Source organism: Aedes albopictus, chromosome 3, assembly GCF_035046485.1.
Source record: "Aedes albopictus strain Foshan chromosome 3, AalbF5, whole genome shotgun sequence".
Lineage (NCBI taxonomy): Eukaryota > Metazoa > Arthropoda > Insecta > Diptera > Culicidae > Aedes > Aedes albopictus.
The window spans coordinates 243,129,525-243,156,420 of NC_085138.1; the positions used below are offsets into that span (position 1 = coordinate 243,129,525).

The 26,896-nt window shown below is 38.5% G+C and overlaps 2 protein-coding genes across 2 annotated transcripts in view; one reads left to right on the forward strand and one right to left on the reverse strand.

Annotated features, from left to right (window-relative positions):
- LOC109412620 (phospholipase B1, membrane-associated) overlaps positions 1-1,944 on the forward strand; it is a 38,012-nt gene extending 36,068 nt beyond the window's left edge. Inside the window, exon 5 of the mRNA XM_029868580.2 lies at positions 1,329-1,944. Coding sequence (XP_029724440.2) covers positions 1,329-1,806 — 478 coding nt within the window. The 3' untranslated portion in view covers positions 1,807-1,944. The remainder of the gene's footprint in view (positions 1-1,328) is intronic.
- LOC115264652 (uncharacterized) lies at positions 1,833-22,956 on the reverse strand. The gene is made up of 2 exons (XM_029868586.2): positions 22,522-22,956; positions 1,833-2,855 (listed from the first exon to the last, which is right to left on the reverse strand). The coding sequence occupies exons 1-2, from the start codon at positions 22,537-22,539 to the stop codon at positions 1,974-1,976; spliced, it is 900 nt and encodes a 299-aa protein (XP_029724446.2). The 5' UTR covers positions 22,540-22,956; the 3' UTR covers positions 1,833-1,973.
- Between the last annotated feature and the right edge of the window lie 3,940 nt (positions 22,957-26,896).

Consider the following 26,896-nt stretch of genomic DNA (forward strand, 5'->3'; position numbering starts at 1 on the left):
TTTTCAATTGTTCATGGAGCAAATTGTATTTTATGTGGTGCAGTTTGATAATACTTATGGAGCATTTTTCTATTTTCTATGGTGCAATTTCAAATTTTTATGGTGCAATTTAATTTTTCTATGGAGCAATTGCAATTTGTTCTGGTTGTAATAACCTTTTGCCAAATTCAATTACTTGTTCTCACCTTAATACCTACTTCTAAATCGTGAACGGGTAAGCAATATCAATAAATTCAAACTAATTGTACAAATTCGAAATAAATAAATCAGTTCAGATGCAATGCATAAGAATGTCATAGTCATTATGATGACAGAATGACGTCTCAGTGGGTAGGTAGTATCCACGACAGACAAACGCCTGCCAAATCACGATTGATCCGAGTTGCCAGTTGGTTTATCGCGTGCCAACAACTCCCATTATCCTTGGAAGGCGGGCAGAGATGATACCACACAGCAACATTACGAGTAAGTTATTTGCGCGCCGCTTATTCGATAGAAGGGTCAAGTTTGACCGCAGGGCACTAGTTTGATCTTCGCAGCCGACTTCATACCCATGAAACATCTCCTCTTTAACTCACAGACGATTTGGGTGATATCCAATGATACGGAATTTCAGCCAAGCTTGTCTTTACGAATTATCGTGTCACAGGTGATACATTCCGGATATTTGACAGTTTTTGATATCGTAATTCAAATCGTTCTAAAGCGTGAACAAAATGATCTAGTACTCCACATAAATTTGATCAACGTAAAAGGACGATAAGAACGACGTCACATGTTTACATCCAAAATTGATGTTAACATAAGTAACTAGCCTGCTTTGTGCAATTGTATTCCGTGGTGTCACACATATGGTGGGATGCTCCGCCGCTTCCTGTAAACCTGTATACACCGGATACTTGGGACAACTCGCATGACCGAAACGTAGATACTGTCTGGAACCATGGTCCGAAAGAGCCTAAGTCAAGTGGCAAGTCCATCCTAGGAATGGGAGACCACAGGCGTACTGTGTCAAGTGATGGATGCAGCGAGCTCGTTCTGAAGAGCAGTGAAGTAAGTGATGGATGACGTACGCCACTGTCAAAGTCGCGTCCAATGCCGAGATCTCTAAGTATCTCTGCCAGCAGCTGGTTCCGTGGGGCTGTCTTCTTTTAAGTGAAATTGTTGTCTGGTCTGTATCTGAAATAACAACTGTGTACGAGTTACTGCATATACTTCAGCATAATGCTAGCACCACACATGTTCAAACTCAGTCGCTCATTTGATTGCTTTCCCTATTCCTAATGCAATAATGGTTTATTAATTCATTCTGCACCTTTCGTTTCCAGAACCATCGTGAATCTCGTTCCAACTCCACTCATCAGCCTGTCATTCTCAATGGATAAGGCGCCTCATCTTCCGTTTTCCTGCTACCTCTCCCGACCCATCGAATGTTCCTGCCTATTCGGACCAAGATATTCCCACCGGCGAAACCTGTACCACCAATTGGAACGAAACTTCGCGAAAATCATGGAACGGGTCAGCTATTTACCGGACTTTCACAGCGATGATTTCACCGTGGTGTATCAACCATTTTTCAAGGAAGCCAGTGTTTTCTATCAGCGGGACGGCAAAGCGGATATGTCCATCATGTCTGTGGACTGTGTCCACCTGAGTCAAAAGGGACATGCTGTGTCGGCGAACGGGTTGTGGAACAATATGTTGGAACCGACGGGAAGCAAGACTGTTGGGTTTAGGAAGCTTTTTGAGGATTTCAAGTGTCCGACGGTAGCGAATCCTTACATTAGAACGTATTTCAACAGTTGATGGTCTGTGATATTTTAGGTTTTAAGTGAGATTTTGTTATTGTTTTATATTTTTGGTAACAAATTTTTGTTTATTTCAACAAGTGATTCAGTATGAGAAAAGCAGATGAAACTATGAATAAATTAACTCGAGAGTTGACTTAGATTTTTGATTTGCGATGACAGCATTTAATGGTGGTGTGGGACTCCGTAAACCGGTCGGGGAGCAGAGTAAACTGGGGCAGGTGCGTGGTAGCTGCTGGCCGGAGCATGGTAAACTGGTGCTGGAGGGCGGAAAGAGCTGAGAGAGTGGGAGGGTGCGCCGTAGACGGTGGATGGAACACGGTGATGGCTGCTTCCACTGCTGAATGATGGGGCTCCGTAAGTGGAAGAAGGGAGTGAGAAAGAAGCATGGGAAGAGTGAGATTGGTGAGAAGAGAAAGATGGTGCCGAGAAGGAGTGTGAAGAGCTGAAAGACGGAGCTCCGTAGGAGGAAGATGGAGCACTGTAAGAGGCCGATGGGGCACCATAGGAAGATGAAGGAGCAGAGTAAGAGTGAGACGAGAACGATGGGACAGAGTGGGATGAGTAGGAAGGAGCAGAGTACGAATGAGAGGAGTACGATGGGGCATGCTGGGCCTTGTAGTACTGAGCAACCTGGACTCCCTGGCGAACATGGCCAAGTTCGATTCCAGTCACGCGAGATGAATGTCCTCCGAACGAGGGGACACCGTAGACTGGGGAAGGTGGGCCGTACGAATGGGATGGTGGTCCGTAGGATGAAGACGGTACACCGTACGAGGTGGATGGTACCGAGACACCATGCGACGAATGTCCTCCGAAGGAAGATGAGCCGGTGTTTTCGTGTTCCAGCAGCACTTCCTTCACTTTGTGCAGTAGATGGGGATCCACGTGGAGGCCTTCGGAAGATTGATGTCCTGGGCTGACCGAAACGTAACCACCATTGGAGTCACCGTGATCGCCATGGCTGTGGCCACCACTGGAGTAGGAATAGCCCGCACTGATCGGGGGTTCGGCAATGACAGCTCCTGCCACCACAAGAATGGAAATCTGAAACAGAAAAGGATAAAAAAAATGGGTATTAGAGAATAGGAATTATTATAGATGTTGCCATGTGGTTTCTTCTTGGCGTAATGTCCCAACTGGAACAAAGCCAGCATCTCAGTTTTGTGTTCTATGAACACTTCCACTTTTATTACTTAGTTTGCTCTATCAATGATCATTTTACATGAGTGAGTATTCATATCGCCTGGCAGCAAAAAGAAATTTTGTGCCCTGTGAAATAAAAGAAATTGTTTTCACGTATAGTTCCTGGACCTACCGAGAATCAATCCCATCACTCTCAGAGCTGATCATGCTGAACACCCGTGCGCTTACCGCATCGACCATATGAGGCCTAGTGTTGCCATGTATAACAATATATTCATTTGCATTATATGCAAGTTAATTGTATACATTAAAAAAAATCCATCTATGTATTTTAAAGCATTTTCCTACAATCACGATTAATTTCATTTGAGGGCAAATAAAATTAAGCAAGTCTTAATATGTAATTATTGTTGTTGTCCCAACGATGCATTCCAAATCTGCTTATTTATTTATTTTTTATTATCTGATTTTTACACAGTTCAGATTTTAATAAAATGAAACAGTGATACGTTTCGTTTTATTTTATGATCGATTAGGATTGTGCAACAAGAACTAGTCCATTAATGTTAACTATTTATTATTATTATTTGCTATTACTAAAAAGTTTTCTTCCTGTTCTTGCACAAGTAGTTGTACAATTGAAATAAATAAATATAAGTAAATCTCTAGAGTAATTTCTAGAAGAAGCATTGGTGGAATTCCTATTAAAATCCCTGAAAAAAAAAACTTCTAGCATTTCAGATAAAACTCTTGGAGAAATTAAAAAATCCTGGAAAAAGTGTGGGAAAATATTTGGCACAATTTATGTAGGAATTCCAGCGGACATGATTCAAGAAATTCGAGCATGAGTTCCAGAAGAGCTCCCAGCAAGAATTTCTACGAGAATCTCTGCAGAGATTTCAGAAGAAATCACAGAAGATATCTCTGACTATCGAAATATACTTATTCCTGTAGGAATACCAAGAGGAAATCTTGGAGAATTCCCTAGAGGAACCTCCAGGAAATCGTTAGGGGTAGCTCCATAGGGAAATCTGTAGAGGAATCATGTAGATATCCCAGAGGGAGGAATTCCTGGATAAACTGTTTGAGAAATTTTTGTAAAAATAACTTAAGACATCCATAGGGATTTTTTTAAGAAATCCTTAGAAGGACCAATTCCCCTTTCCGGTAATGCCAGTCGGCCAGTATATTTGAAATAGATGTAAATACTTGAAGCTTTTAAAGGCAAATCACGTTTAGTAGTCAAATTGAGAGAGAAATTTGTGAAAAAAAAATATCACTTGTTTAGATGGAATTCAAACCCACGATTCCGTATCGCTAGTCCGGCGATTTAATCAACTGAGTCACAGAACAAGTTCCGCTTCTGCGGAATAGAGAATCAAACTGGATTCGAAGCGCCACCCCTGTGGCCCTAACCAGTTACGCCTTTCATAACTTTATCTCTCCTTCGGCTCTTGGGTATCAATGTTCCGCACTCTTGCGGCCTACGAGATCCCTGCCCTAAAGTGATTTCCGCAGAAATCCTAGAATGAATCCCCGGTAGAGTTTCTGAAAAATCCCAGCCTGAAGAAGTCCTAAAAGGAATATCCAAAAAATGCCTAGATATTTTTTTGGATAAATAGACGGAGTAATTCTATGAACAAATTTTGTAAATACATATAGAAATATATGGAAACATTCTTAGAGGAGTTCCTGTATAAATCCTCGGAAAAAGTCCTGTAGAAATGCCAGCAAGAATTTCTGAAAAAGCACGAGTTCCTGAAGGAATTCCAATAGAAAAAAAAAACGCTTGCGGAGGTATCACTAGAGAAATGCTTGGAAAAATATCTTAAAGAAATAATTTTAAAGTTAGTATCTATCGAATTTGATTTGGTTGAACAAAATATTTTCCATGAGTCGATAATTTAGATGTAAAATGACCACTTTATCCTTTTTTTTTATTATATAGAAAGGCTGCATCCTTTGTTTCCAGTACGTGTCCAGAGCTGTCAGTATAGGCTTGGATAGGTTTGACGACTGGCTGGGTAATAATCGCCACCGTATTACGGATCATCCATATGCGTATGACTTCGAATGCATCAGATGAAGAGCCGTAATTTACTTGTCAGGCCCTACGGTTTATCGTGTGTTGGTCATATTACATATGAGCAACTTTAGTATCGTATGAAAGATCTATAAAGAAAAGGAATAAATAAGTATAACAGTAGTAATAATGTCCGTCCAAATTTCTTTCTTGTGGACATATAGGAACTATCTCGATGGAGTACCTATTTTGGGCACCATCCCGCTACAACACAGTCAATTCCGACCCAATCGACTCGATCCCCCGTACGCGGTAAGATACGTATAATAACTAGACGTGTACAAAAATACGAGTCAACTGATCTGAAACCGATTGAGCTACAGCGGAAAACTATCCAAAACACCAGCCCAAGTTGTTCGCCACCCTACTACATAAACCCTGTATAACATTTTTACTATTGCTATACACAGCACAACATAATAGTAATTATAATAATTACAATAATTTTACTCTTCATCCACGCCTGACTCTGATTCTTCTTCACTACCTATTGTTTTATATATCTCTTCTGCTTGCTTTTTCAGTTCATTTTTATCTTTCGCTATTCTATTCCAATCTTCGTCTGTTATATTAGGTAACTTATTCTTATCTTCTCTTATTGCTGCCTTCCATGTTTTGGCTGGTCTTCCTATTTTTCTCTTTCTGCATTTTATTTTTTCTGCTATTTTCAGCGGATGTCCTTCTAATCTTCTCTGTATGTGTCCCCAATAATTTATTCTCATGACTCTTATTTTTTTAACTGCTGTCTTTCCATCAAGTAACTTTGAAGCTGTCATCCTTCCTTTCGGTTTTTCTCTACAATACTTAACCATTTCTCTTAATATCTGCATTTCATATCTAGTAATTGACTTCCTATTGCTTTTAACTAAGGTGGCTGTTTTTAATCCGTAAGTGATTGCTGGAGATATAACTGTTTTATACATTAGCTTAGCCAGATTCCAATTAGGTTTGTATTTTCTCAGGAATTCAATCATTATTTTACTACTACCTATTGCCAATTTACATCTTTTCCTTGAAGTTTGAGGTCTATCCAATTTTTCCGATAAATATGTTCCTAAGTATCTCATGGTATTTACAACTTCATAAGTCTCTCCATTTATTAGAACCTCTTTTGGTATATTTCTGTCTGACATTGGTTCTCTTATCATTATTTAACTCTTATTATTGTTTATCTCTAAACCTATTTTTTCTAACTCTATTTTTAAGATTTTGACAATATCCTCCACCTCTTCTAAAGTTTTAGCTATAATTAGAATGTCGTCAGCAAATACTAGAATTATTGGTAATTTATCATTATTCAGTTCCAAAAGGTTAACTCTAGGATATTTTCTTTTTACCTCCCTTAGTACATCTTGTAGAATAAGTGTAAATATATACGGTGATAACGGGCACCCTTGTTTAATCCCCTTAACTTTCATTTTTTCTTCTGTACTAACTCCATTCCACAGAATACAAGTTTTTTCTACATTCAGTGCTTGCATAACTCTACTTATAATGTGTTCAGGTACTAATAATTTACGGAGAACCCTAGGTATTTCTGCTATCTTAACATTGTCAAATGCTTTTCTTATGTCTATTGATGCTACTATTGTTGTTTCTCCTCCGTTCCATCTTTCCTCTAAAAATCACCTAGCATAAAACATCTGATTATCTGTAGATCTATTGTTGGTGAATGCTGCTTGATGATAGTCTGGATCTCCTGCATATTCCTTGAGTCTTTGCATTAGCCATTTAGCATAAATTTTATATCCTAGGTTACACAAACTTATTCTTCTATAGTCTTTTGTTTCTTTTGGTTTTTTGCATTTTGGTATTGGTATTTGAACAGATTGTTTCCACTGCTCTGGTATACTATTAGTTTCCCATACTTTTTTGATTATGTTATATAATTCATCCACTGTTTCTTCGTTAGCATATTTAATAAATTCATTTTTAATTCCATCCTGTCCTGCCGCTTTCCCATTTGCTAAACCCCTTATAATGTCTCTTATCTCTTCTTTACTGAGTCCTTCCGTCAAACTTTCTTTATCAGGTTCTATTTCTATTGGAGTACCTTCGGTAAGTTCTAATTCTTCTGCCCATCTTTTGATTGAAATATTTGGTTTTTTAGGTTCTTTACTTCTCATAAAATTCCTCAAAAACCTATACGACCGTTTTATTCTTTCACCTATCTCATAGTCTTGTAACTCATTGTAAAATTTACAAACTTCTTTTTCGTTGTGTTCTTTTACCTTGCTAGCATATTCTTGTCTTCTAATACTGATATTTTGCCTAAACCAATCTGTGCCCATTCCTCTTTCCTTGGCTAACCTCATCTGCTTCCTGGCTTTCATAAGCTTCGTCATAGCTCTTTTCCTATTTGGAGTCAATGGCGTTTTCTTCCCTTCTAAAACCTTTTTTGCACTTTTAGTAACTTTCCTAGTAAATTCTGTATAAGCCTTGGTTGTATCAACTTTGTCTAATTCGATTCCATTATGTTTGTTTAATTCCTCAACAAATTCTTTATTCTTCTCCTTTTCCTGTAGAGCGCTTGGTTGTAACATTTTATTTAAAATTTTCTGTTTTCTCTCTTCTTTCTTTTGATCTGTGTATATTCCTACTTTGACTAGTTTGTGATCGCTTTGAATTGTTGTCCAAACTGCTCTTACAAATTTTGTCTTTACTACCGATTCCTGAGCTACAACTACATGGTCAATTTGTGATTGTTTATTTCCATTGGTCCAAGTGATTAATACAGACTCGTCAAATCTCATTGATATAATGTTCATTTTATGTATCTTTAGAAAGTTTTTCATATATTCTCCATTCTCGTTTGTGTGTGTATGCCCTATAAATTTTCCTAGCCTATCCATGTCGTCCTCATCTGAGTCCTCTATACCTATCTGAGAATTGAAATCTCCTAGAATAATTGATTTATTTTTAATAAAACTACATATAACCAAGATTGTACAATTAATTAATAAAAATAAATAAAAACAAAAGCGGGAAAAATACTGGAACCAATCTAAAGAGAAATTCCTTCTTTTATTGTCTCGCCTCAAAATAAAAAAAAATAACTTGATATTTAATTTATTTACTTATTTATATCTTTATTACAATCAATAGGTGGGGAATCAATTAAAGGAAAAAGAAAAAGAATCAACAAAGAACAATAAGCTGATAGAAGGAAGCGGGAACAACGAAGCAAGATTACAATTCGAAGTAATGCGAACAGGAGCTAATAGAGGACAATGACTAAGCGAAAGGTCATACACAAGTGAGGATAGGATCTATTACGCAATATATGAGCATAGGAACTGCTAAATATCCCGAGAATCAGGAACGAGGACAAATTGGAGAACCAATCATTGCTGGAGAAACAAATGCAAACAAGGATAATGATGGAATGGATAATACAAGAAGCAGAACATCGAAAATGGTGAGATCGAAACAATTATTCACTTCACTTATTATATTACCTCCAATAAATTAAATACGCGCTAGGTTTGAAGAAAACAACTTCAAACCCGGAAGTGTGTATGTAATATCATTATCCATTTGATAACGGTAATACAGACATGCGGGGCTTATTGTATATGAAAGTGACTTCTGAATGGACGTGTCTCTCCAGCCATTCTGAAATGGGTCACTGGATCTGCAATAGAGCTATCACCCTCTAGCTCCCGGACTTAAGCTAATTGCAATCAGCATAAACAAAAGCGTTGCAAAAAGCTAATTTCCATAATACCACTGCCGGACAGTGGGGGTTAGAAGGACCACACACACACACACACACACACACACACACACACACACACACACACACACACACACACACACACACACACACACACACACACACACACACACACACACACACACACACACACACACACACACACACACACACACACACACACACACACACACACAAAATGACCACTTTATCCTTTGATTGGTTTGATTAATGATTTGCAGCCAAAAAAGCTCAAAATCGCATATTTTGCCGTATACATTCAGGTATAGCTCAAAATTGTGACGTGCTGGAGCAAATCTGAGCCCAGATTCGGATTAAACGGCCCAAAATCTGTCAGAGACACATAAGTTTGCTCTTGAGATAAAAAAAAAATGTTGCGCTGTGTAATAGTAAATCGAAAGTTTTTGAATAATGTTACCTAACAGTTGTTTATGCTATCCAGAGCTATTGCAAATTTGACAGTGAGTGTGAGTTCAATGATACATATTGTCCTTTTTACTGGCATTTACCAGATTTGCTGCTGGTATGTCTAAAAACTTGAAACTAGAAGGCGCTAATTGACAAATTGAGAGATGAAATTTGTGAAAAAATCGCACTCTGGTAGGATTTGAGAACCCACGACTCCGTATTCGCTAGACCGGCGCTTCAACCAACTAAGTCATAAAATAAGTTACAATTCTGCGAAAGCTGAATTTTAGTATGGTGAGAAGGTCAATTCCCCGTTTCTGCAATGAATTGTGCAAAAAAAACGTGGGTATTATGTTTCCTTGCCTAATTTGATGCTGTTTGAGCAACACTCTGGGCAACAGTGTTGTTGTTTTCTCCATTTCTTGCAACATAAACAACATAGTTATCCAAAGTTTTGCTCAAACAGCATCAAATTAGGCAAGGAATCAGAATACCCACGCTTTTTGGACCATTTCATTGCAGAAACGGAGAATTGACCTTCTCACCACACTAAAATTCAGCTTATTACTGCAAATCTAGTACTACACCGAACGTGCCCCATTACAAGTTTTTCCAGTAGTGTGAGTTCATTTGCTGAAATGTAAACAACCCAAAATAACCTTTTCGAAGACAAACATATTCGGTGAGTTTGGAAAGTTTCTAATGTTTTTTTTTACGTGCGTTGAAGGAGGTACATGTTTGCTTGTACATAATAGTTAACCAACATTTTTCACATGATCACATTTTCACATTTTCAACGTATCAATCCGTCTATGTAGCTATCGGATCCAGCAATACAGGCGTATTTCGATAGTACGTACCCTCGATAGTACGTACATTTTGCCTCGATAGTACGTACACCAAAATTTAGTTAATTTTTAATCTACAAAAATGAGTTCGAATCATTAGTAGACGTATAGCAGAGACTCCGACACTATGAATTTGTGTTATGCAGACTCCTATAACATGGATTTTAAGTAAAATTAAATGTAGCGAAATGAAAGGCATGAACGAATACGTTTGATGTAATGATTGCCGTATTCTTCGCTTTACAGAGATATTTTCTGCCAGTCACCACAAGAATTCCATCCGGGACTTCCCTCGTGGTTTGTCCACAAATTTGATCCCGAGCTTTCTTCTGGGATTCCGTAAGCTCTTAATGAAATTCTTCCGGAAGTTTATTTAGGATTCCTTCAGAAGTTTCCTCTGGGATATTCCCAAAAGTTTTTTTTTCTGAGTTCCGCCTGGGGTTCCGTCAAAAGCTCTTGCCAGGATTGTTCCAGGAAGTTCTCCAAGATTCTTTCAGAGATTCCTGGATTTCTGTAGAAATTAATTTCGAGATTCCTTCAGCATTACTCCTTCTAGGATTACGTTAGTATTTTTTCCTGAAACTCTTCCAGGTATTCATTTCGTAGTTTCTCCACAAACTTATTCCAGAAATCCTTTAGGAGGGAGCTATAACTAAGTTGCCTTTTCCAGTGTTTATTCAAGAAAATCCTACAGAAACTACATGAGGAATTCCAAAAACATAATACTCCAAAAAATTCATAATGAACTCCAGGCGGATTTCCATTACAAACATCTGAAAGAATTCCAGAAGGATCTGCAGGCATTCCTAACGGAGCTCTTGGTAGAAACCAAAAAAGAGTTCTCAGATGATTCCTGGAAAAAGTTCTCGAAGAAATCCCGGAATCAGTTTCTGAAACAATTCTTAGAAGAAGCTCTAAGAAGAATCCCGGAAGAAGTTCCTGAAAAGTAATTCCTGACAGTCACCAAGAAGAAATTCCTGGAGTAATCCCGGAAGGAATTTCCGAAAGAATCCTAGAAAAATCTCAGAAAGATTACCTGATGAAATCATTGTAGGAATCCCAGAAGGAATACTTGAATCAGAAGGTGCTCCCGAAAAAAAAACCGGAAGAAGTTCCTGGAGGGATCTCGGAGAAGCTTTTAGAGGAATGCTGAATAAAGTTCTTGTCAGGGATCTTGTAGGATTTCTGGAAGGGTTTCAGAAGGAATTCCTGAAGAATTTCCAGAAGATACTCCGGGAAGAATCTCGTATGAACTTCCAGGAATAAATCCATACGGATTGTTGCAAGGAGTTTTTGAAGGAATCTTGGTAAGAATTGCTGATACAATTTCCGAAAGAACTCTTAGAGAAATTCTGGGTGAAGTTGCTAGAATTTCCAGGAATACCATCTGGAAGCCCAAAAAATAAATCCCAAAAGAAACTATTCGAAAATCACGGATGAAATTCCTGGAGGACTCCGGGGACTGCTTGAAAAATTCTGGAAGAAATCTCTTGAAGGCCGAACGTAAACTAAAAAGTCACAAAACATCAAAAACATGAAAAAAAATCTTTAGGATCCGCGGCTTGTATTGTCCTATAGGCTGTACCAATTCCGGGGTCTTTTTCAGATATTTCTCCAGAGATTCCTGAGGAATTCCACGGAGTCATGTCAGTCGATCCTGAGCGACCATTTCAAAAATATCTGAAACTTTGCACAGTTTTTCAATTTCATCTAAATCGCCATTTTTCGATATTAAACCTTCATATTCACTCACGACTAACTTTTCAAAAGGGTGTATGCGAAAATAGTTCAAAAATATTCTAAAAGCTGTACAGCAAAAACGGATTGTTCGATTGTTATGAATTTTTCAGCAAAGTTAGATAACTAAATGATGATTCCTTAGAAAATATACACTGTAAAAAAAATATTTTTTTACTTTAAAAAAATATGATCTTTGTCACAAAAACTCAAATATCTCAAAACCCTATCTTTTTACCAACGTCAATTTTTTAGGGGAAATGGCCCATTATATCAGCTATCTACCATAAAATTTTGGTGATGGTAAACTGATAAACAAAAAAGTTATGACATTTCATACATTTCACAATTTTTACATTTAGTAACAAAAAAAAAAATTTCTTTGTAAATTATTTCGAGAATTATATTTTGATGTTGATTTTATTGTAAAGGCTACCGCCTGAATTAAACAAATTGTTTTCATGATATTTTTGTTTGATTATTCATAATTGCTGTAGTATCTATTTGAAACTTAGACGCGATCCAGTGTTGTGATCAAAAACATTGAGAGTGTCATACTTTTTATTGTACGTGACTGGTGAAAAAATCCCTTGATAGTGTTGAAAAGCTGTTGATTATAAGAAAAATGGAATTAAACTTATTTTTAAGAGAAAAGCTGTATAATAAAAGTTTTATATACGCGTATACGTCTAGTTTATCTAAAAAAAAAATTACCTCTTAAAGAACAGACTTTATGATCGGAAGAATGTGAGTAACTTCAACAACAACAAATGCATGAGAGGTACATACCATAGACAAACAGACGAAACGCCTAGAACAATTTTCGTGAAAATCCATCGCCCAGTTCACACTAACACCACCTGGTGGAAATGTTTCACGAAACACTGCGTTGTGCAATATCGTCATCAGAAGGCGCTGGTGTGAAACGTCAAACGCACGATGGGCGCTCTTCTGGTTATGAAAGCCACAACCAAGATTCAAAATGATCGTTAAAGGCGTGGTCAATGAAAATTTCGTCAGTGTTACGTTTGTGTGTCTGTATACATACCATGACAATGCTCACGAAAAAGCAAAGAAATACTTCGCTATGGATATTAAATTAATTATTAGTAATTTTTTTCTTCAGTCAAGCAAACAACACCAAACTAGTCAGTTAAAACTAATAAGTGATTTTGTTTATTATAATCTAACGAACAACATAAATAGTCGCTTTCTCAAAGGTCTTCAACTCAACGCTCTCTTGTAGACCGTTTGATGAAAAAAAAATGTTCAAAAGAGTTACGAAATCTCACCGAAAGCACCATAGATAAACTGAAAGAGACTCGTTATGCCCAAATGCCCACATTGAATACAAATTTACTTGCACGTCCTGCCGTCTAGACTTTGACAAACGAGCCATCTGTATATCATCGGTAAAGCAGGGCGCAGGAAGTTCTAAAACGACAACAACTGAGAAATTGCCAGAAGTGCTAAGTGCAGAGAGTCATGCCACCGCACCATCAGCGACATCTGTTTAAACAATTTAATCACGCCCCTTTTCAAAAATGTTTTGGAATATTCTTGAACATCTATACCCATTTCAATATTTTTAACGTTGCAAAACACGCTCTCAACATTCATCTTGAAGAAGAGGGAAAACACTTGTCCTCAAATGTAACAGCAAATTAATGAATAAGGTACACCGGGGCAAGTTGAAACGGGTGGGGCAAGATGAAACAGCGGGTTAACATGATGTTTTCTAATGATAATAAATAGTTTGATCGCCGTAACGCATAGTTTTTGATTCAAACAATCTTTTAACGAAAGATAAATTACAAAATTGTATTGAAATCTGTTTCAAAACTTCGTGTTTCATCTTGCCCCACCCATTTCAACTTGCTCCGGTGTACCTTAAACGACTAATGCGCGGAGGGCGTGATAAAATCGGAACATTACTGTACATATAATATACATAATACATAATAAAAACAGCTTGTTTTACTCACGCACGACCATTAACAATAAAATCAGCATCAAACTGCGATTTCCGGCCGAAATAATTTACACTTAAAAAAAATATTACTAAATGTGATAATTGTGAAATGTTTTAATTGTCATAACTTTTTTGTTTATTAGTTCATCATCACCAAATTTTTATGGTAGATTGTTAATACAATGGACCGTTTTCCCTAAAAAATTACGTTGGTAAAAAGATAGGGTTTTGAGATATTTGAGTTTTTGTGACAAAAATGATATTTTTTAAGATTAAAAAAGATTTTTTTTTCACAGTGTATATTTTCTTAGGAATCACCATTTAGTTATCTAACTTTGCTTAACAATAAAATCAGCATCAAACTGCGATTTCTGACCGAAATAATTTACACAGAAAAAAATATTTACCAAATGTGAAAATTGTGAAATGTTTGAAATGTTATAACTTTTTTGTTTATTAGTTTACCATCACCAAATTTTTATGGTAGATTGCTAATATAATGGACCGTCTTCGCTAAAAAAATTACGTTGGTAAAAAGATAGGGTTTTGAGATATTTGAGTTTTTGTGGCAAAAATGATATTTTTTAATGTTAAAAAAGATTTTTTTTCACAGTGTATATTTTCTTAGGAATCACCATTTAGTTATCTAACTTTGCTGAAAAATTCATAGCAATCGAACGAACCATTTTGGCTGTGCAGATTTTTGAATATTTTTGAACCATTTTCACATACACCCTTTTGAAAAGTTAGTCGTGATTCAAAATTAAAATTTGATATCGAAAAATGGCGATTTAGATGGAACTGAAAAACTGTGCAAAGTTTCAGTTCAATAGAAAATCATGAATTAAAAAATTTGCTTAATTTTGATGCTGTTGCTTGGAATCGCTCTCCTTCCGAAACTTCACCAATAATTTCTTCTGTAATACTTTTGGGTCCTTCAGGATTTCAGCAGGAATTTGTTCCTGAATACCTCCAGGAATTTCGTTCCGGAATTTCTCCATAAACTCATTCCAAGATTCCTCCAGAAATTCATTCCTAGATTCCTACAGGATTTTTTTCTAAGATTCATCAAATATTTTTTCCTTGAATTCCTCCAAGAATTCCGGGATTCCTCCAAGGGCTCCGGGATACCTCTAGGAATCCCTTCTCGTAAAAATTTAAACTCTTGGAGGTATCCTAGATGGAGCAGTGTTCAGAAGATTTTAAAAATATCACGGCAATAAATATTGCAGGAGAAAATAATTCTAGAATGTTTCTGTAACAAGATATAACTGATCTACATCGATTTAATTACATCTAGACTAATTTGGATGGTTCTAAAAGATAATTCAAATAAAATCAAAGTTCCCAGAGACGAGATGCCTCTACGAAGCATCCCCAGAGTACAAGAAGATTGTTCCAATAAAGATAGGATCCTAAACAAGCAAAATTACGTAAATAAAAAACGAACCCCTAGGCCACATGTAATTTTATGGCTGTTCTGACGTTCTAGAAATAACATTTTTTGATTTGAAAATTAAATTTGAAATAAAAATTTGTGATTCGATAGTACGTACGTTTCGATAGTACGTACACTAAACGAAGCGGTGGTGTACGTACTATCGAGGTATGTCTGTATGTAGGGAAACTGTACTCTTCTTCATAATACCGAAAAGAGATTCTACTGTGTATCAAAATTGATAGCAACTAACAATATCCGGATTGCAATCGTCTAACCTTTTCGATTACATAAACCAATTTGGGCCTTTCAAGGAAGCCTCTTTATTGCATGTTTCCTCTTGTGATACATATCTCATTTGCCAAACTCAAGCCCCGGAGCAAACCCAAAAAACGATTACATCTTTCGAGAAGTTCAACACCTCACAAGATGCACTTCATTATGCTCTAGCGATCAGCTCACGAGACAAAACCCCCTCGGGCAATCCCGCCCCATAAAAGTGTCGGAACATTATATCACACACCCTCTCATAAAATCAACAAAAAAAGCACACACGCGAAACCCGTAGCGCGCGTTGATGAACGAGCATGTCGCGAGATGTGACTAACTCTCTTCGCCACATGCCGGTGCTGCCGCCAAATGCATGCGAAAGAAATGCTCGTTGTTGATTGCTTATTATGCGGCGAACCATAAACTGTCGGTCGATCCGTTCGTTGTCGGTAAGTACGAAACGATCGCAATTTTAAGCTTGTTCATCACCAGTGAAGAAGCATGCTTTCCCGCAAAGTGTTGTCGTCGTTCACTCACGCAAATGGAACAAGAGCGGGAGAGCACGTTATGGTTCGACGATGCTCTCAAGGTTGAAGAGATTTTGGACGATCGTTCAATGACATGACGAGGACTAGAAGAGCGAAGCTAAACCCTGAAACCTAAAGCACTTCGCGAACATTACCGGTGGTCGCGTAGCTGCGGAACCGACGACGAATAGTGGGTAAGAACCTCGAAGTGGGCTGGACAATGTCTTATTTTTTATGAGGAAAACTTTTGGGAAAACTTGATAATACATAAAGAAAGTATAGTATCAGAGTAATCTTAGTACAATCTTGTTCACGCAGGACTCCGATATCTGCATGAATTTCTGCAGGGACAGGTGGTATATACAGTCTGCCGTGTGCAAGCGATTGCATAATCACTTTCTGTCTCTTATCAATATTGACCTACAACCTGAACAGAACCTGGCAGAAGCAATTCTCATCTGAGTCTAGAAGATCATCAAAACTGAAACACTAAAAATGTGACATTTCTGATAAGTTTCAAGTTATATTCTGAAAAATATTGAGCTTCTTTACATACAAACATCGATACATCTACATTGTAATGTTTCTTTGGCATTATTCGAGCTGGGATTGATTTATGAAAATGCAAACATAACATATCTTCTGAGCCAAATGTTGATCCAACAACGATCCCACTGTGCGATGCAGTCGTTTTGAAGGTTTTGAAGTACAAATAGCCTCGCGATCAGTGTCGGTCGGTCACCGCCGCGCGCCGCCGGGAATGACGACGCTTAATCTTGATTAGGTAAAATAATAATCCGGTGAAAGGAACTCATACTCCACCTGGGTGATAGTACCTACAGCGTCCTCCAGCACCAGCTGCTGAGGTCCACTGTGAGGCGGCGGTGGATTATGCAATAAGGTGGTTCGGAATTGTCTGCAGTAGTGGATTACGACGATTCGACGATTGGTCGGCATATCGACGAAATGTGAGCTTGAGCCTTAGCTACAAGTGAAGAGCGGGGTGTGGACTTGCGGAAGACTTGTTCTTCAGTCCACCCGGTAGACTATCCGAAGTCAGCTATTGCAGCTCTTTCCAAGATCCTACCATGATTGGATGGGTGGGTGATGTTGAGCAACAGGAACGGGTTTGTCGTGCCATAATACGGGTACTTTCATTTTAATTTAAACGATAAATAAGCAAGTTTATGGAACAAAAGGTTAAAACGGATTATGAGGCTCGGCCGATCATCATTATTGGAGATGGCGGTGCTTTCTGTCCAGGCCGTTTGAGGCTGGCGCAACTTTGTTGCCCTCCGGGCATAGCAATTATACCAAACACAAGACTAGTGCGATTGAAATGGTACGTTATTTAAGTTGGCGTTTAATTTAATTTGTTTTATGTTAGCCATGGGTCGTAACATTTTTTTTTCTCATTCGATTTACAATAACCTTTGCGGGGACTTTCGTACACCGTCTGCGAGGAGTGCTATATGTGATTAATTAATGAACAATAGAAAGGTTTTGAATGTCGTTCTATTCTTCAGGAGCTCTTCGAATTTTTTCCAGGAATTCTTCAGAAATTCCTCCCGGATTACTCCATAAGATCCCCGAAATATCCCGAGGATTTTATGGGGGAATATAGGAAACTATACCATATGCACTTTTGATAAACACCTGGAAAATTTCCCGGGAATCTTCTGGAAGAATTCACGACAAACTCCTGAATATATCCCTTGAAACTCCTGGAGAAACTTTCGAGAAACTAGGGTCTGGGACCATTTGGGCAGGAGCACCTATTTTGGGCACTTGCTGCTATAACTCAGTCAATTTTCAACCGATTGGCTTGATTTTTGAGACACAATCAGCTAGGCACAGTATCTAGCCGTGTACAAAAATTCAAGTCAATCGGTTTGAAATTGACGGAGTTGTAGCAGCAAGTGCCCAAAATAGGTGCTCCTGCCCAAATGGTCCCAGACCCTACTACCGGAGTTCCCGAGAACACGATTAAGAAATTCTCAAGATCCTAAACGTGGTATTCCCAAGAAACTCCTTATGAAATTTCCAAGGAAATCCTAGAGAATTTCCAAAGAACCTCCAAGGGGTATACCCGTAAGTTTACTCGGAGGTATACCCAAGAATCTCCTGGAGAAATCCCCGAGGAACTCGTGGAATAATTTCCGAGGAACTCCTGAGGGAATTCTCGAGGAACACATGGAGTAATTTCTGAGGAGCTCCAGGAGGCGTTCTCGAGGATTTTCTGGAGGAACTCCCAGTCCTATAGGAATTCCCGAGAAACTCCTGCAGGATTTTCAGAGGGACTCCTGCAGCGTTTCCTGAGGAACTTCTGGAGGAATTTCAAAGGGACGCCTTTTTTTTTCGAGGAACTCCGAGAGAAAACTTATTAGGTACATAGACAAATGTAAGGGGATCGACTGTAATTGGTATTATGCAATCCAATCCCCGCTTGCATAATACATAGACAAAAATAATGAGGTTCACACGTCATGTAAATTTATTTTAATCATGTGAACTTTGTGTTATGATGGTTTACATGATATTTTATGACATTTACATGATATGTCATGTAAACTTTTGTGTGGGATATCCTCACGTATAATCCACTTATGTGTATACGTCACATAATTTTACATTCTTTTTTAATCTGTGTATTCTTGAACAAATCTTCAGACAAATCTGCGGGAAATTCTAGATGAAGCTTCTATCTGAAATTCAAACAAAGTTCTGGTGAGAATTACCAATTAAAACCTCGCTAAACTTCTTAAAAGAGCCTTGAATATTTATTTCCAAATTGATTGACCGCCCGTAGATTCCACTCCAGTGTCGCCAGATCAGCTAAACTCGCATAAGGAACCAATGAGATAGCTGCTTGGGACGAACAGGCATCTTCAGTGAGTGAGCATGGATGATCTTCTGGGCGACAATAGTGCCTGCTACATCAGGTTGCAGGTCAATGTGGGCATGTTTGTTGCCAACCCATGTATAAGTGACAGCTTCTAAGGTATACTAGAACGCCATTTTTCCACCCATACATAAAAATAGTTATGAAATTCCATTTGAGCTCTGTGCAAAACTATTTACCACTACTAAAGCAAAAAAGGATCTAGCATACTAAGAGAACTGTCATCTATACTCGAGTTGCAAACAGACCGCGGAATTCACTGCATATGCACAAGTTCATGCGGATGTCGGAGTGTTGTTTTGTATCGTTTGTTTTTGGCACAGGGGTTTACGCATGGGTGCGTGGATGCCAGGTGTAAAGTGATAAATTGTGTGAAAGGTTACTATGAAGCGGCACTGTTTATGGCACAACTAGTAAACCGACTTTTTTTAATCCGTTTCTGGTTCTAGCGGATGGCTATGAACATAGTTTATATGTGAGATGTATATGTAGAGAAAAGAGTATAGAGAAAGTAGATAGAAAGATGCAGGTTGGAGGAAAGGGACAAGCCAGGGAACCAAGGACCTTCTGCACATGAATCAGTAGCGATAGTTACTAGACCACCAAGCTCGTCAAAGAATCTTTGTTTGAGAGATTTTCAGATTCCTTAAGGGAATTCTTAAAATATTATTTCAAAACCTTCAATGGCATTTATAAATGTTCTTGAATGAAATTCTACATATTTTTAATTATACACTTTGATTATTTTGAAAGTATATCTAGAAAAGACTTGTTGAGGTTCGACGGGGGAGTTGACTTATTTCTCGTGGAATTTCGGCTTTCAGTCCAAGAAATGCGTTAATTTTCTTATCTCATCGCCAACGTTTCGATCCAGATGTTGGGATCTTCTTCAGAGCTGATTAATTTCGAGCTTAACCTAAATCCCTAAATGAAGGTTAAGGTGTATGTTACTTGATATATCTGTTTTTTTTTCTTTTGGAACATATTAAGAAATTGACTTCATTTTTCCGAATATCATAGTTGTTCTATGGAATCTATGGTATCTTTTGGAGAAATTTCTAAATAAGTTTTCCAGCTCGGTGCCACAGATACTTTTAAGATAAAAAACAAGAAAGTTGGAAACTATTTTGAGACTATAAATGTTCCAAAAGCTTCTATGACATCGATCTAGATTATTTTTTAGTTTCGTATTCTATATAGGGCCCATATAGCCGAGGCGGTAAATGCACGGGTATTCAGCATGACCATGCTGAGGGGGACGGGTTCAATTCCCGGTCGGTCCAGGATCTTTTCGTAAAGTAAATTTCCTTGACTTCCTTGGGCATAGAGTATCTTCGTGCCTGCCACACGATATACGCATGCAAAATGGTCATTGGCAGAGGAAGCTCTCAGCTAATAACTGTGGAAGTGCTCAAAGAACACTAAGCTGAGAAGCAGACTTTGTCCCAATGAGGACGTTACGCCAAGAAGAGAGAGAGAGAGATTCTATAAAAAAAAGTTGAGGTTTTATGAATAAACTTTTAAAAAGCTTTTTTGCGAACATTCAAGTTTATTTGTTTAAAATTTTGAATCTTAAATTTCAGAATTGATGTCAACAGCTGATAACATTTTCAATTTTTAAAATAGTTCGTTAACCACCCCAAGGAACAATTCAAAGTCATAAATAAGCATGAATGTCGAATTATTGCTGGTTTATAACATTCTCAACCGAGCAAAACCAAATTCTGAATAATAAACTGAAATGATGCTATTTACATTATAGATAAGGCAAAATGCAACATTTGACACGTATGTGAACAAGGATTTAACATAGATATTCATTATCTAAGGATTTAATTACAAGTTTAACAAACGTCAGTAATTTTTGTTTGTTCGTAAGTAAGAGCAAATAGCATTGATATTAGCTGAAGAAGAACTTTTGTCTACACGTTAAAAAAAAACTTATGTTCCACAGTTTCCAAAAGGCACCCCCTAGAATTTGAATGCATTGCGTTGAGATATGGGCAATGAAAAATGAATGGATGAACTAATAAATATTTGTTTGTAGTGCATCCCCTGATAAAAATGGTGAACATCGCACTTTCATACGTTCTGATCCATTTCATGGCATCAGAGATCATATCGTTCATCTGGCTTTTGATTTTTGAGCCTTACCCTCTTGAAAAACAGCATCAATCTTGAATTTTGAGCCGCCATTTCGGAGTGAAATCCGGCAGCCTGGGAATGCTGATCGCCATTGTTGGACTCCAGACTTCTTCCCCATACCAGATACACCCATATTGAATTGTTTTAGAGCCCAAAACGTCATTAAACAGCCGCCATTTTGAATTTTGAGACGCCATCTTGGATATTTTAATCACTATCTTGGATATTTTAATCGACATTTTTGGACTCAAGTCTTTTTCCCAATACCAGATATACCTATATTCCATGGTTTTAGAGCCCAAACTCCATTGAACAGAATCCATTTTGAATTTTGAGTTTCTATCTTGGATTTTAGTCGGCCATCTTGGATATTCTGGTTGTCATTTTTGGAGTCCAGACTTCTTCCCCATATCAAATATACCCATATTGCATGGTTTCAGGTCCAAAAACTCCATTAAATAGTCACCATCTTGAATTTTGAGACGCCATCTTGGCTATTTTGGTCGCCGTCTTGAATAGTTTATTCATCATTTTTGGACACCAGACATCTTTCCAATTCCAAATATACACATATTGCATGGTTTAGAACCCAAAACTACATTAAACGAGCGCCATCTTGAGTGTTGAACCGCCTTTTTGGATATTCTGGTCACCATTTTTGGACTCTGGACATCTTCACTATACCAAATATACCCATATTGCTTGGTTTTTGATCCTACGTTATGCTACGAGGAAGACAAGGACGGCAATCATTGCATGCCGAAAAAACGAAATTGTGTTGCTCTTGTTGTCCTTTTATATGGTCAATTAAAAAACACTTCCAATTGATTTTTAGAAAATAACTCTCTCAATTAAAAAACACTTCCAATTGATTTTTAGAAAATAACTCTCTTTGCAAGCATCAAATCGTTTTGTTGTCTTTGACAAAGTTTTTCGGACGTTCTAGGACTAGAACTATTCTAGGACGTGCATCAGCTTCATCGGTTACAAAGTTTTAGACAAAATTGAAAATCACCAGAATAACGTGTGATACCTCAATCTTCATTGTTCGTCGAATCGTGAAAAGACAATCAGGTTTCTGGGCGAGGAGCACAGTCCCAAAGCCATCGCATCAAGCTTTCTGCTGAATCGTGATGGCTTCTCGTTGAGAAACATGAACATAAGCTATTGACAAGGAGTTGTTCAGCAGTTCCCTCGTATCGATGGTTGAGCTGTCTGATCATCCATTAACGATTCCGACGCAATGACACACTAGTTCCCACTAATCACAAATATCAGGATCCAGTCCAGCATTTTGTTATGTATGTATCACTTTAACAGTGTTTGTTGCACAACGGTTTGTTGTCGATTGATAGTTCTGATTCATCCCACTTTTTTCTTGTTAGCTGTGCACATGCTTATTATTTCATCAGTTCGTATCAACAAATATCACTTTTTCGTATAAACTATCCATGATTTTTAATGTAGCTTTTCTTCACATTGTCCATCGTTCTTCACTTACCACACTGAACTTGATCATTGTTGCACTTCTCAGTAGAATATCCCGAAAAAACGAACAAAAAAACACGAAAACGACAACGTCCGCAGCTTTAAACTTGGCCAACCGAGCACTGACCCACGAGAGTCCTATTTCGAGGTCTCCGGTGCTCGAGATCTGCACGGAAACACTGCGACGAGATTAATAATGAAATTGCTTGCCCGGCCAAATGCTTTTATATGATTACCTTCTCTCGGCTGCGCGCCGGCGGTGGCGTGTATGGTTCGGTTCGGCAGAAAAGTCAGCGCGCGCGATCCAACCAACCCGCTCCAGTGGATTTTTTGGGGATGCTTGCTTATCTCGTGGCGCGGTCGGTGGTGGCGGCGAGCAGGTCGGGTACATGGGCCTGGTTCGGAGAAGCCATAGCCAGAAAGGTTTTTTCTTGCCGCTCGGTAGGGATTCCTAGTGGGTACCAGTAGAGACACTCTCTGTGGCAGCCCGGCCTTTCTTCGGCTGAGCCAATTCGAGCAAGATCACGCTGCACGGTGGGTTTGGATAAGATGGGTAACGTGAATAAATAGTAATTAATCGGTGTGAAGCGTTCATATGCTCTCCCTGACTTTAATGCAATATTTTTAATATGGTTTTGAATGTGGATTGCATACGGATGATAACTTGAATGAATTAATAATTGAAATTTGATTAGATTTGGGTTGGATTTGGATTGGATTAGGATTAGATTTAGGTTGGATTTGGATTGGATTAGGATTGGGTTTAGATTGGATTTGGATTGGATTTGGATTGGATTTGGATTGGATTTGGATTGGATTTGGATTGGATTTGGATTGGATTTGGATTGGATTTGGATTGGATTTGGATTGGATTTGGATTGGATTTGGATTGGATTTGGATTGGATTTGGATTGGATTTGGATTGGATTTGGATTGGATTTGGATTGGATTTGGATTGGATTTGGATTGGATTTGGATTGGATTTGGATTGGATTTGGATTGGATTTGGATTGGATTTGGATTGGATTTGGATTGGATTTGGATTGGATTTGGATTGGATTTGGATTGGATTTGGATTGGATTTGGATTGGATTTGGATTGGATTTGGATTGGATTTGGATTGGATTTGGATTGGATTTGGATTGGATTTGGATTGGATTTGGATTGGATTTGGATTGGATTTGGATTGGATTTGGATTGGATTTGGATTGGATTTGGATTGGATTTGGATTGGATTTGGATTGGATTTGGATTGGATTTGGATTGGATTTGGATTGGATTTGGATTGGATTTGGATTGGATTTGGATTGGATTTGGATTGGATTTGGATTGGATTTGGATTGGATTTGGATTGGATTTGGATTGGATTTGGATTGGATTTGGATTGGATTTGGATTGGATTTGGATTGGATTTGGATTGGATTTGGATTGGATTTGGATTGGATTTGGATTGGATTTGGATTGGATTTGGATTGGATTTGGATTGGATTTGGATTGGATTTGGATTGGATTTGGATTGGATTTGGATTGGATTTGGATTGGATTTGGATTGGATTTGGATTGGATTTGGATTGGATTTGGATTGGATTTGGATTGGATTTGGATTGGATTTGGATTGGATTTGGATTGGATTTGGATTGGATTTGGATTGGATTTGGATTGGATTTGGATTGGATTTGGATTGGATTTGGATTGGATTTGGATTGGATTTGGATTGGATTTGGATTGGATTTGGATTGGATTTGGATTGGATTTGGATTGGATTTGGATTGGATTTGGATTGGATTTGGATTGGATTTGGATTGGATTTGGATTGGATTTGGATTGGATTTGGATTGGATTTGGATTGGATTTGGATTGGATTTGGATTGGATTTGGATTGGATTTGGATTGGATTTGGATTGGATTTGGATTGGATTTGGATTGGATTTGGATTGGATTTGGATTGGATTTGGATTGGATTTGGATTGGATTTGGATTGGATTTGGATTGGATTTGGATTGGATTTGGATTGGATTTGGATTGGATTCGGATTGGATTTGGATTGGATTTGGTTTGGATTTGGATTGGATTTGGATTGGATTTGGATTGGATTTGGATTGGATTTGGATTGGATTTGGATTGGATTTGGATTGGATTTGGATTGGATTTGGATTGGATTTGGATTGGATTTGGATTGGATTTGGATTGGATTTGGATTGGATTTGGATTGGATTTGGATTGGATTTGGATTGGATTTGGATTGGATTTGGATTTGGATTGGAAGCAAAAAATAAATAATCGAAATTTTTTCGACTTCAAGCCCACCTTGCTCCATGATAGTAAACAACCCCCAGTTTGATCGTGAAGAGAGCAAATTGATCGTATCAGCTCACCAAACTGCACTTCACAGTCAGCCACTAGGAAAACACCGGCGGCAGGTTGCGAATCAAGGTGATCGAGCGTAGGTACCTGTGGTACCTAGGGCACCACGACGGATGCAACGTCATTCGTAAAACAAAAACTCATTCCACTCTCTTTCTCCCGCTCGAACGCAGACCGGTTGCTTACGTGCGGAGCTTCTATGATCTCTCGAATTTTGAAACGTCGAACATGTGCTCGGGCTTCGGCTTCGAACAGATTTTAATCCTTTCGCTTGAGCGAGCCCACTGATCGGATGACTGATGACCGGTTGCAATGGTTTTGATGTGCATTTCGTTGGAAAGCTGAAATATGTATCTCAGGATGACGCCTCCCTGCGTCCTTGACGTGATGTAATAATCACTCTTCTTGACGCTTGACTATTTTTGGTATGAAAATTGGGTTAAATGGATTATCCATTTCTGAGTTAAGACAAAGTGTAGTGACATTTGTATTACTAGCTAGCAACTAGTGTGGCGATTTGCTTTTGCAAGCCTCTTCCTCTTAGCAAGCTAATACAGTACCTATTTGATTTGTTTTTCTTTTTCAAGTGATTCTTCCAGGAAATTAACCAGAGATTTATTCAGATTATGTGGGGATTAGGGACTTCTTAAGGGATTTTCTTAGGGATTTCACAAGAAATTCAACAGTGTTTTCATCCTGGTGTATTGCTAGGGACTTCGCCATGAATTTATTCCAGGGAGGTTCCACAAGAATTCTTCCACCATTTTCTTCACGAACTCCTCCATGAATGCATCTAGTGATTTTTTTTTGGGATTTCTTCAGGTTGTTTTTTGAGTTTTTCCAGGATTTTTTTAGGGATTCCTCCGAGGATTTACCCCAGCGTCTCTCAATGGTTTTTTTTTTGCTATGATTCTCCTGGGAGTTTCTTCAGAGAATCTCCAATGGATTCTTCCAGAGCGTTCTCTAGAGATCTGAACAGAAATTTCTACAGGAATTTTTTTCACGGATTTCTCAAGAGTCCCTCGAAAATCCGGGGATTACTTTTGCGATTACACTAAGGGTTATTTCTAAGGTTCTTCCAGCAATCACACAAACAATAAATTCTAGAATTTCTTTCCTTTTCCCAGTATTTATCCGGGAGTTCCTGACTTTATCCGGGAGTTCTTGAATTCCCGAGGTGGTTCGAGGAAATTCCACGCTCGTACACTGAGAAGTGGGTTGCCCACGTGGACAGCATCGGTTCAAGGGAACTTCAACGAATTCCAGAGGGTTTCAGGAGATTTTAGCGGTTTTCATGGGTGTTTCAGGGGTGTTCATGAGTCTTACTGAGTCTCAGAGATGTTTGAGGGGGACCACAGCGAGTTGCAGGGGCATTTCTGAGAGTCTCAGGGTATTTCAGTGTGTCCTGGAGGCTTTAGGACTATTTCAGCGGTTTGAATAGGTTTCAGGGTGTTCCAGGGGATTTATGGATTTGATTATGGTTAAGAGTGTCTTGGGGGTGTTTCAGAGTGTCTCGAGAGATGTCTGGGGGTATCAGTGGCATTTCAGGGGCTCATCAGGCGATATTAACAGATTTCAATGGGTTTCAGGGGAGTTTTAGGATCGTTCCTTGGGCGTCTAAAGGGGTTTTCAGGAGGCTTTCGGGAGATTTTTGAGCGTTTACGAAGAGTTTTGTAACGTTTTAGGAGCTTGTTTTTTTTTGTATCTGCCCTAAGCTAGTTAATCTCGGGACCCACGCTTTACTTCCCTTCCGAAGGAAGAACTTACATTTTGTGAGTTTGTTGGGAGTGGGATTCGATCCCAGGTCCTCGGCGTGATAGTCAAGTGTTCTAACCATCACACCAGGTCCGCTCCCCCTGGAGCTTGGTTTTCAAATGCGTCCCAGGTCGCTTTTCTGGATGCAACCTCGCATGTCTAGAATACATTTGTAGGGGTCGGTTTTTTCGGCTAGCCTAATGTGACCCATCCGTCTCCAAAGGGTTAAAGCACTGACTCACACATAATTCCTTCTTTTTATGCTCTGT